Source organism: Xiphias gladius, chromosome 7 (assembly GCF_016859285.1).
Source record: "Xiphias gladius isolate SHS-SW01 ecotype Sanya breed wild chromosome 7, ASM1685928v1, whole genome shotgun sequence".
NCBI lineage: Eukaryota > Metazoa > Chordata > Actinopteri > Istiophoriformes > Xiphiidae > Xiphias > Xiphias gladius.
Genome location: NC_053406.1, coordinates 23,063,395 through 23,076,006, shown reverse-complemented (window position 1 = coordinate 23,076,006; position 12,612 = coordinate 23,063,395). Strand labels below are relative to the sequence as shown.

The following is a 12,612-nucleotide window of genomic DNA, read 5'->3' as shown; positions in this document are numbered from 1 at the left end:
GCTTTTTTAATTACAGAACATTCAGTCAGTCGGTTGCAGTGGGGAGGGTGAAATGTTTGTGGGTAGGGGAGTGTTTATTTTAGAAAGCACTCAAAAGCCTTAAGTTGATAAGGCAGCATGTGGGGGAGCGCACCGCCCTTCAAAGACCCACAGCAGACTCCTCTCTTGTGTTTTTCAAATGTCAAGATTCTATTTTAGTTTTAACTTTGACGTGAATTAAACCGTAGGTGCAAGTAAACTTGCCAAGAGAAGACGAGGATAAAGACTATTAACCTTTTATTCATATGCCTTAAAGCTTTTAGTCTCTTTGGTAAAACATTATCTCTCATATTTTCATTTTTCATTCCTGCAGAAGGAGCCCTGACCCCTTCCGCTCTCAGAAGGGGTCAGCGCTCTGGTCCACCCTCACAGCCAGTTTTTGTCCCTGAGGCAGCCCTGGAACGCTCCCTTGGCCTCAGGGGTTCGTGTATGGACTGCAGATCTGTTGGGTTGTGCTGGTTCGACTTGTTTGTTTGTTTGTTTGTAGACGCCAACATACCATTGGCGCAGTCTCTGTTTCCAGGGTGAACATGAGAGAAGCAGCCACAGGCCCTTTGAGTCACAGCAAAGCCGTCCGTGGTCCAGAATGTCCCTTTGCCAGGTTAAACAGTTTTTGAGCAGTTTTCATTTGGGCTGGTCATTTTTCATGTTGCGCTGATTGAAATGCAATGAATTTTGATGCTGAAGGATTTGTTATTTTAGATACTTCTTGAAGAAATTGAGTCAAGTCATTAAGTCGCGTCTAATTACCTGTACTGGACTCATTACCAAACTGCGCTCCGGGCTGATTGGATGTGTCACTAGATAGGTTCAACATAACCAGCTAGCTAAGTGTAGTTTACCTGCTCAGTCTCTTACACCAGAAAAAACTCTTCCGCTTTGGGTTTCACGTGTGTATCAGTTTATAAGTAACATTGAGTAATATTAAGTCTGTGTGTAAAAGTTGAATTCCTGTTTCAACTCTCCTTTTTGTTTTGGATTTGTTGCGTTTGAGGCCCGTCATCCAATGTGTAACCCGTCTCTGACCACACTTGTGACCGCCACTGATGATCACAACAACGTCGTGTCACCTACTATCTTTCTCATGCATTTTGCTCTTGCATTTGAAAGCCTCCAGACTTGGCCTTGGAGGTGCCAGACTGTTTCCTGGCATTGTGAGAATTTTAACAGTCCAGGGATTTCAGGGCACATGTTTTTGTTTAGTAACCACATACTTGCATGTGAAGAGCTTGTTTTTATGCGCTGAATGGAACTATTTTGCGAGTCGAAGACAATAGTACAGGTTTATCTATTTTCTTGGACACTCTAGCTTTGATGGTGTTTATTTTGTGTGGGAATGACAAAGACAGGCTCACTGGCCATAAAACGCCCACTTTCTCTTTGATTCTCTGCAAGATTTTCCTTCATTTGTTTGGCTATTGTTGGTAAGTCTGTGAAGTCAAAATGAACCATCTTTTTTATTAGTGTCATGTTACTAAACTATAACACACATGTTTGTATCACTGGAGTCGGTTCTTGACAGGGAAATATTATCGTAACCAATTAAAAACATTTGATTTTATTCAAATGTGAACTGAAAAGAGTAGATTTGGTAGAAAAACACTTGTTTGATCCTCCATACAAGCATTCCTTCACTGACAGGGAACCCAAACATGAGGTATACTTCCTGTTTGAAACATAAACAATCACCCAACACAAATAAATTCAAACAATTTACAGTATTCTCTCACCACACTGCTGATAAAGAAACCGAGAGCACTTTCAAGATGTCTGAGACTAATTATTTATAAACTTTGCATTCCTCCTTGCTAAGCTACTGCACTTGCAACAAAAGCACCAGGGTTTTTTTACCGACTGCCAAGTTGAGAGTTTCAGTTAAAGGAGAGCTTGAATGCTGGTTTAGCAGAGAGAGCCGAGAAGAAAAAAGCTGCGGGCATGGACTGACAAGGGCGGCTGAAAAGCCACTGGATAGAGAAAGCTCTCTGTTCTGTCTCGTTTCCAGTGTCCCTTTCAGAATAGTATGCTTTTTCTTCTTTGGCAGAGCTGCTGCCCACGCAGGCAGTCAAAAACAAGTAGGAGACAGTTCGGTTTCTTTTTCAGCACCTCCCTTCAAACCCATGGAGGCAGTCACCTCAGGCAATTGAAGGGTTTTTAGTGACCTTCCCAGGCACCTTTGACCTCGTGTCTTTAGTAGCAGCTCGACTGATGAAAAGAAAACAAATCAAATAGCGAACCCATTTAAAGAACAAGATTACCTAGATTTTATTTAAATGATTTTTCTTTTCTGTCTAGCGGTACAGTAGCGCAAGAAATGTTCTGATTCTTATGTAAAAGTAGGAACACAAGAATGTAAAAATACTGCTTTACAAGTTCTGCATCCAAAATGTTACTTAAGTGAAAGTGCATAGGCATTAGCAGTCAAATGTACTTAAAACATCAAGAGTAAATGTAACTGTCATGCAAAAAAATGGCTTCTGTCAGTTTTACAATATTACCACATATTATATTATGGGACTATTATAGATACAACCTATAGCAATGTATTGTATTTTATAAGATCATCATAGATTTAGTATTTAATAGCTAGAGCTGGTAAAAATAAATGTGATGAAGTGAAAGGTAGAATGTTTCACACTGAGATGCAGTGGAGTAGAAGTATAAAGTTGCCACAGTACAGTTACTGAGTGAGTGTGTGTAGGTATATTCCACCACTGATGCTCTAAAGGTTTGTACAGGGTTTGAGAAGTCGCAAAAACAGAAAAAATCCATTCTTAGGCCTGTGATCTTTACTCATCACGTGACGGTTTAGCAAAAAAAAAAAAAGTTATGAAGTGTTGGTCCTTTTACTATGATTATTGTCAGGTTATGTTTGAACTCATAATGCAGCCTGAAACACTTTTTATTCTTTAATGTCTAAAAACCAATTGTAGTATTTGGTCTTAGAAAGGCACATTTTTAAAGTCTGTTTGATAAGGAAAATGGCTTTAAAATCAGCTCCGTTTTGGTGGTATTAATATTACATTTTTAACTTTTGCTCACTTGATGCTCAAGTAAGAATATCGCAAAGTATGTATCCATGCATCAAGATCTGTTGAGCACATTGTAAAGTCTCAGTGAATTCCCTCACAATCCAGTGCTGTTTTGACTGATTCTTTAACTGTTAAGAGCAGACAAAGGAGTAGGAGGAGTTGGGACTGGAGGCAGTGGGAGGAGTTACTACAGCTGCTGCCCACTCAAAGTACAAAAACTGTCTGCCATACAGGCACAAAGGACAAGTAGGAACTCTGTCTTAGCATGATGCGTGCTGAGCAATCCCTGAGGCTGTCAGACGTTAAGAGAAGTAGATACTGAGTCACTCCTCCATTTAGTAAGAGAAAGAAAGAGGCGGGGGGCAGGAAACAGACTCTGATGACAAACAGTTAAACACACTAACGTTGTGAAACACAGAGAGAGAGAAGGAGCTTGAATTTTGACAAGGAGGGGGGACTATGCCATGAGGACATTTTCTAACAGACCTGAATGCGGATATGCCATCTTTCCTTCTGTGGACCCAGCGGCTCGTGGTGGTTGGGGACGTCCCGGGTGAAAACTGGACACATTTGTGTGACTGATTTATCTGAGTAAGTAAAGCTCAGTTTGCAACTCGTGGGGTGCAGCCTGGTGGAGAGAGAGGGCAGGGGGAGGGGAGGACGCTCCAGCCTGATTCTCTGTCCTCTGGGAGGGGTCTTTTCAACATGAGGTAACCCCCAAAATAAATACATCAAGACACTGGAGGGAATCATGTTGACCATGTGCAGAAGTCCTCTCTAACATGGTCAGTTGTGTTGGAAAGAAATCAATGTGCTAATGGCCTGAGTGTGTTCAATGCACCCCGTTTTAAGACTGTTCTGTGCTCGTCTCTCCATTCATGGTGGATTTGTTGTGCAGGGCAGCCCTTTCACGATATAGCTATTACATAACAGACACCCCTCATCCCTCCAGCCTTTGTCTCTCAGAATGTACAACACTACCCTCTCGACAAACAGTTTAACCCCACCATGGGCTGTCAATAGCACAGCCAACAGCTCTACCTGCAGCAAGAACGATGGGTTCAAATACCCTTTGTACAGCACTGTCTTCAGCATTGTGTTTGTGGTGGGACTGATCACCAACGTTGTGGCCATTTACATATTCACCTGCTCTCTGAAGCTGAGGAACGAGACCACGACTTACATGATGAACCTGGTAGTGTCTGACCTGCTGTTTGTCTTCACACTGCCTCTGAGGGTCTTCTACTTCATCAACCAGCACTGGCCGTTTGGAAGCACGCTGTGCAAGGTCTCCGTCTCATTGTTCTACACCAACATGTATGGCAGCATTCTCTTTCTCACCTGCATTAGCGTGGATCGCTTTCTGGCCATCGTGCACCCCTTTCGCTCAAGGACGCTTAGGACTAAGCGCAATGCTAGGATAGTATGTACTGCTGTGTGGGTGCTGGTGCTGTCAGGGAGTCTCCCCACGGGGTTCATGTTGGAGACCACCTCACGGGAGAACAACAAGACAAATGCTACTTTCTGCTTCGAGAACTTCTCCTCCAAGCAGTGGAAAGCTCACCTGTCCAAGGTGGTGATATTCATAGAAACAGTGGGCTTCATCATCCCACTGCTACTCAACGTATGCTGCTCCATAATGGTGTTGCAGACCCTGCGTCGCCCCCAAACCATCAGTCGTGGGGGGAAGCTGAACAAAACAAAGATCTTGCGCATGATAATTGTACACCTCTTTATTTTTTGTTTTTGCTTCATCCCCTACAATGTAAACCTGGTTTTCTATGCTCTGGTCCGTACCAAAACTTTAAGAGGCTGCTCTGTGGAGTCGGTGGTCCGAACCATCTACCCAGTAGCCCTCTGCATTGCTGTATCCAACTGCTGCTTTGACCCCATTGTTTACTACTTCACCTCGGAGACCATCCAGAACTCCATCAAGAGGAAGTCTCAGGTGGGCCGTGCGTATGATGCCAAATTCTCCGAGGCCCTGCAGTCAGAAACCAGCTCCAACCTGCAGTACAGCCTGAGGAATCTAAAAGCTAAAGTCTTCCACAATGAGTCTTCAGTGTGACTGTGGGGTTGTGACACATAGGTATTAAAGTCCACCTTTCCATATAAAAAAACAAAGCTCCATGAGACCACGGGAATGGATTTTTTGGAGGGCTTTATGAAGCACCTGCCAAAGAAGTATTATCTGACCTAAGTTTTCATCTCAGGGCAAGTGTTTGGACCTGTGATCGACAGACTCTGCAGTATTACTGCTACATGACCCTCTGTTCAAATCTGTGGATTTATTACTTTATTTATTTCTACTTATTAATTTCCCTCTCCTGTGGAAATTGTGTGAAGCACAATTACTCCGCCAGTGACCTGGAAGGGAATGTGATCACTGAAAAGCAGGACAGTTATGATATTGAATGCTACATGTGCCTGTATATCTGTACATTTCCATGGTAAGCTGTGGTGCTAACTTTAGAATAGTATCTATTAAATTAACATAAAGTTATAACAAGCTATAAATTGTACAGGGCTTTGTTTTTTTGTTTTTTTTAATGTGAATTACAAATAGGTCACAGAAGTGCCTTTTTTGTTCTGGCAGCGTTTCATTGGAGACCGTATGTGTTAATTGCCATTAAATGCACTGACATGGAATTGCAGATACTGCACTCATGCCACAGTAATGAATAAAAGTCATGTACTGTCTAAAAGAAATGAAACCGTTCTTTCTTTTAAATGAAGAAAAATTCTCTTTTGAGACTGGAATGTAATTCATGTTGAACTTGAACATAACATAATGGACCAAAACTCAAGAATACATGTTGGTACAGTACTGGTTTGTTTACAGTGTTAAACCAAATGAGACTGCGTGTCCACCTCCAGTTTGTACAAGCCTTGTGAGAATTGTAATATGGCACCCTACAGCAAACAGCTGCGACTTCACACCATTTAACTGCTAAACTTCATCTCTGACGTTTGTCTTGCATACGAATGAGAAGGTAAATAAGCGGAAGTGTGCCCAGTGTGCGTCTCAGTAAACTGAAAATGAATTGCAAGAATTGAATTTGAATTGTGAGAACTGCAGGTGGGAGTATATAGAGAGCTGAATTTTCAGTGATGATCAAATACAGTTTCAGAGCAAGTGCATTCAATTCCACAATATTACATTCAGTTTAAAGTTCCAAAATAACAAATTCACTTTCCAGTTCCACTAATCAGATTCGGTTTTTCAAAGCAAATATTCAAGTTAAACGATACAAATTCAACAAATTATGTGATTCAAATTCAGTTTTTTGATGCTATTATTCAAGTTTAGCAATTGAAATTCAAATATAAACGATTCAAATTCAGTTTCTCGTGGCACAAATTTCTGCCCATAGATATGGGAAGTCATCATCAGTGGGAAGTCAGCGCAGCGTGAGAGTGAATAACTGAAGTCACATGGTGCTCTAACTTTATTGACATAGCCTGAAGGTCAGTCAGCGGCACTTTATTCACACCCCACCTATAACTCCGGTTCTCAGGCCACGTGAGCGAGTCAAGGACGGGGTTTAAGTTCCTGGGCGGTTGTGAATACAAACAAGTACAAGTTGACGCTGAGGCAGTTCACGTCGTCCGCACAGGAGTGCACCTTGACGCGGCATCCTTATCTGAGAAGCTGCAACATGACCGCCACCAGGGGTTCGTGGCTGTTGTTACTGATGTAGCTTCTCGTAGTTTCTCATTCGCCCCCATCGTACAATTAGCAACGTCGCTTAATGTCAAGAGCATGAAGTTGCGTATACATTGAAGTCTAAGGGTTGTATACGCAAACTGTATCAGGGGTCGGACCTCTCACATGAGCCCAGCAGGCTCCTCTGCATACGCAACAGTTATCTAATCAGCCCGACCTCTCCTTCCCTGCAGACTGCAGGGTGAGAAAACACAGACGCTGCACTGATTGTCATCGAACACATTCTGTGCTGCATTGCTCTGGTAATTTCGGATGCACCAAAGCGCTCCTATACAGTGTGAGATGGAGGGAGGATCTGTGAAATTTTGCTGTGTGAGTTTCACATGAGTAAACTTTACTACTTCTAAGTTTGTGATATTGAAAGAGGGATCGAAGTCCAGTAGCTTTATCTACTTAATTTGCACAAATCAGCCTTTAGGGATACATAACATAAATAAACACTTTTAGTTGACTACTGAAATCCTCCGAGGTCACACAAAACAACACCAGTGTTTTGTCTGAGAAGCTGTCTTCATCAGGGTCATCACAGTCAGTGCCATCCTCCAAGTCTCAGTGGAGACAAAAACAGGTCTGGCTCCGGCCTTTGACTCGCAGCTTTAGGTCCCTATTCCCCCGTGGTAAATACTGCATGTTTTCTCCAATGAACCTCTTTGTGGCTGGAGATCCTCCGGTGTGCTGAGAACTCGTGTCGGGAGTAATTTCTGCCGGGGCAATGACAGGGACCTCAGTGTGTGCGCGCTCTCGGGGAAGAGCAGATTGGGCGAGGCAGGGGGTGAGATTGGGGTGAAGCCCTCATCCTCAGAGTCACTCCACAGCTCGGGATCACATGATGAGGGAAGCGCCTATCCTGCTAAATGGATGTGGGGGAAGGGGGTCTCTCTCGAGGATAATCAAGCATTTTCCCTGCATGGCTCACAGGATAAATTTAGGAGGAAATAGCTGTTATTACACTAATGTGGCCAGTGCCCATTTAGATATCAGCACTATTTTCCATCAGTTACACCAGAATCACATTCTACTTGCCTGGTATTTACAGTCCCACCTTGGTTTTGGGGGGTAAAAAGACTTACTATTACAATTGCTCTATTAAAAGTTTGTCACCCTTCAGGGGGCAAGATTAATTGTTTGCACGACAACTCCCCCTGACTGGGAAGGAGAAAGCAGTGAAAGCACACAGCGCAGGAGACGGAACGTCGCGTGAAGTGATGATCTGTCAGGATGGGGCTTGACCAAAAAGGAGCATCTAGCGTGTGTTCCCACCACAATAGCCTCGCTCATTCTAAAATCAGAGGCAGCACTGAACTAATAACCAGGAATGAGCTCAGTGTCTGGAAGGAGGGAGGTAAACTAAATAACTGCACCGACAGTCACACGTAATCCTCCTTAACTCTCTGTCGCCTCGGACCATAAACAGGCCTTATCACCAGATCGGCTCTGGGTTGCATAACATCTGTGGAATGAAACAGAAAACATAAGCAGCATGTTGATAAAAAACTCCCTTCACCGAGGTACAGTAATGTTTACGAAAACATGTATGCAGTATGTAAACTGTCCAGCCTCTTAAGAACAGGAAATGTCATGCTGGTCTCATATATATTTCAACAATGCAGCCATGACAATGACCGTGGGACATTTCAACCGCACTTGACAAACAGTGTGTGCACTGTGCCCATCGATGTTCTTCTGTTCATCGGCTAGATGGGTCTTTACCTTAAGCAAAGGATTCAGGTTTAAAATGGCGATAGGAGCACGTGTGACCTTAGTTTACCAGCCAAGAACTTCCCGTTCAATCGCCCAGATCTGACAGAGGACGATTCATGCGGAAAGACTGCTCCGAGGCTCAAACTGAGAAAAAGTCTGGTGTGCTCTGATTTTAATCGGTAACAAAGGGTAAACTTTCCATCACTGTGCGTATGTGTGCGTGCGTGTGGCTATGTGGGCTTGAGGATGTCTGATGTCGAAGATGTTGAAATAACTGGAGAGGTTGCGCGGTTTCACGTTAAACCGAGTAGCCACAAGTCACAACATGAAACGGGACTCGTGGTAAGAGCGGTTAGCAGTTCTGACTCAAGCCATTCTGTGAATCCCGCTGGATTTCCCATTAACACTCACATGCTCATACACATTGACACATGCAGTAATGTTGGCCTTGTGTTTTTTGGTTGACTGATTTATTCCCTGTAAACACCCCTGTCTATTAAAACACTGTACACTGCAGGATGTGTCTACACCCAATACATACACGGTGCGTATACGTGCGATATAACAGTAAATCCAATCTTCTGCCTTTGCTTCAGCCTGAGTGTTTCAGCCTGACTTAACATGGTATTACAGTCTGTTGGAGGGGGGAAAAAAACAAATTATTAGGTGTGTTCTGCTTGATGGGACAGGTTGGGGTTTCCTGAGCTGTGAGTCCTTCCTTTGGAGACTCCTGGAGGCTTAAGCAGTGTCCATCCAGCCAATGTGAATACATTAATCCCCACGAAATTAACCACTCGACGTAATCATTCGGTTGGGTTTATCACGATAACATGGTTTACTTCATTTCGGACCAAGTTAGAGGGGCACATTGTCACGTTTGAAAAAAAAAAAAGTCGCTACCTTGCCGTACCTGCTAGCTGTTCCTACAGCTCTTGAGCAATGCTGCATCCTTATCTGTGTGTTCGCTGTATACAGCTGTGGAAAGAAATACTTTAACTGTACTGAAACTGTACAGTAACTAAAGACCTGATCGGGACACGTCGTACTGAGGCCTGAAATTCACCTCTCAAGTTTTACACAGCAGCTCCCCTTGAGCACATGGCGGGGTTAGTGGCACCCGGGCCCCACTAATACTACAGCACAGGCTCATAAACAAATGTCCATAGCAGACTCCACAGCACAACCACACATAAAAGCTGAGGCTTACAGGTCAGCCTTCAGGTCAGCGTGTTCCTCATGAGGAATTTTCACAGACCACACAATACTTTTCTTCTTTCGGCCTCTCCTCGTCAGCAGAATTCAGTCTCCTTTAACCACAGAAAATCGCTGTTTAATTCCTGAGTGAGGTGATGTCCTCATCCGCTCAACCCGACCCTTGTCCGAAAACCACAGCTATTCGTAAAATTTAATCATCTCTGTTGTTTTCTCGAGAAATTCCTGTTCTTAAAAAGGGATTCACCCCCTCCCAGAAGAACACTGCAAGGTCATATTCAAACTTGAAGACGGCACGCTTAAAATATGACCCCCACGTCCTTTGGAATCAGGGGTCTTGGAGGGCACCTCATTTACTGCAACCGTGGCCTTAGGGGTGGGAAGGACACGGCTCATCGATACCCCGGAGGTTATCTGCATCGACCTAAAACAAACCACACAATTAGCCCCGTGTAGCAGACAGATAAGACCAAGATAAAGCCACTTCCGTCAGAAGGTACCATCCAGCAAGAGAAGCCAATCGCTGATATGAAATGATCCCCATGCCACATTGTAATGGTTGGAAGCTGATGGCTGCCTTGACTAAAATATATGTTAGAAAATCTGAAACACTGGAGCACTGGAGTTTTTCAAAAGTGTTGGCAATAATAATAATAATAATAAGTATGTGTGATTTAGTAAAGGGGCTAAAAGGTGAAAGATCATTAGTGCGGTGTTTCAACACATCTCAAACACCTATGTTTTCATCACATACTGACACCTCACAGCGCGTGTGTTGGGAAAGTGCAGTGGCATGAGTGATGAAGAACACATTGGCTCGTCATCGATTATGCCCTCTTGTTGGAACCTGTGCCGTGTGGATGTGTTGTTTCAGATCAGTGAGATATAAACACTAATTGTGCAACTACACAGAATCTCAAGGCTGAGGGATTCGTTTCCTGTTGGAGACTGGACTGCGACAGTATCTTTTTCGAGCTTGAACGAATCTGTGTCAGACTCATTTGGTGAATTAATGAAGCTGTATTTCCCTCTCAACCAATTAAACCTTTCATATGAAGCACAACATAATTAGAGGCAGATGAGAAATGTTGCCTTTAGCTAGATCGCCACTCATTTCTAAGGACACACAAGCTTTTGTTTTGATGAAACTGTATGCTTCATCGAAAGACAAATACAACATGCTGGCTTATTTAAAAAAAAAAAAAGTCTTTCCCAGCTATTCTCTTTCTAACTAAAGAGCAAAGCCAGAGGCAGGGTGAGATGTTTAACAGAAAAGAACAAAATAATAATAAAAGAGGAAGTTTTGAAAGCAGGAAAGATGATCATGACATTGTAGCTCAGCTGCGCTACACAACTTCATCTGTATCTTTCCTGATCAGTGCATGCAGAATAAGGAATAAGCAAAAAAGAATGAGCTGAAACTTCACAACATTTAAAACTGCCCGCGAGATTAAAAATAAAAAGACACATATCACATTTTAATACCCTTAAACCGAACAATGGAGTTTCTTTACTATTAATCTATTATTGGCTCAAAGGAAGGATGACAAGAGGACAGTCCAACAGAGCCCGGGACCCTGCCTAAAGGCGGACCAACCCATCAGGTGTCAACAGGCAAGGGAGCCCCGAACAATGGGGGAGTTTAAAACCGCGAAGGGCCTGACAACGGGCCAGCACTGTCCCACACAACCCAGGCTCCAAATTTAGCTGCTCCTGACCTTTTTACTTTGAGTGGCTGATGAATTGTGCCGTTCCACGACAAATCCTGATTGGCCACACCGGCCTCTATTGCCTGATACCGAGCCCCGCAAAAACACGGGCAGCGGACAATGGAGGGTCACTGTGGAGGGCTTGAAATAATCATAACAATGACAGCTCCCATATTTATAGTCGCAAAGAGACTCCCAACTGCAGCGCCTAAGTGCTTTGTTATTAACAGGAAGAGCTGCTCCCCGCGAAACACCTCTCCTTACTGGGTGAGTCATGGTAGCGGGTTTCATTGTTCTCTTCAATGTGTGTTAGATACCAGTGAGGTTATACATGTCCACTGAAAACTCAGATAAAGTACAGAAACTAATTTAGCGCAACCTTTAAAAAACACACAAAATAGAGAGAGAGAGAAAAAAAATCGAGGCTCCATCTGTTTGTTCTGAATAAGAAAACTGAAAGATCGGTATCAGCAATGGTAGCCAGACAGAGATCACTGGGTCATCTTGCATCTGCAGAGCTCTTCCTGAGTGAAGCTGGGGGCGCTCAGACAGCACGCCACAAAAACAGGCATGTGACACAGGCAAAAGGGGAACAGAGACCGTGACAAGTCGCAATATTACATCAAGGGTGATGACAGAGGCTAAGATTCGAGGTGTGCGGACAATCTCCCCAAAAAACAAAATGAAAGGCCCTTCGATAATTGGGGAAGTTACTGGATTGTTTGCTATCAGGTCACCAGGATGACCAGGATAGATAATCAATGAGGCACTTCAGATTAGACGTCCGAGCGGGGGCTGGAGATGCAACCTCACTGTGACTCTGATTAGATCCTGAAAATGCAGGATGTAGCCTGTTTTAAGCTGAGAGAGATGAGGTAAATTGAACAGAGAGAGACAGAGAGGAAGTGCTACATCTGTGAGTCTCGGTTCCAAAGGCTTGTCGCATGTGACGAAAGACGCCAAAGCGCCGTGGCTTTTCTCACATTTGTAAAAAATTCACATGGCAATGAGTGTCACAATTGCACGTTTCACATCTGGCATCGCTCGATTTCCAGTCAGAGCAAAGAGTTAGATGGTCAAACTGCTTCAAAATTGAAGTTCAGTTTCCATTTTTTTTGCCTCACAACCCTGCTGTTAACGCACACACACACACACACACACACACACACACACACACACACACACACACACACAC

At 43.6% G+C, this 12,612-nt stretch overlaps 1 protein-coding gene across 1 annotated transcript; it reads left to right on the top strand.

The window, feature by feature from the left end:
• The first annotated feature begins 2,947 nt into the window (after positions 1-2,947).
• lpar6a (lysophosphatidic acid receptor 6a) lies at positions 2,948-5,847 on the top strand. Its single transcript, XM_040131733.1, has one exon. It carries the CDS (start codon positions 4,036-4,038, stop codon positions 5,134-5,136), a length of 1,101 nt encoding a protein of 366 aa, XP_039987667.1. The 5' UTR covers positions 2,948-4,035; the 3' UTR covers positions 5,137-5,847.
• Positions 5,848-12,612: the final 6,765 nt, after the last annotated feature.

Coding starts and splice junctions, on each gene's coding strand:
- lpar6a (XM_040131733.1), top strand. CDS start 4,036: ATGTACAACACTACCCTCTCGACAAACAGTTTAACCCCACCATGGGCT.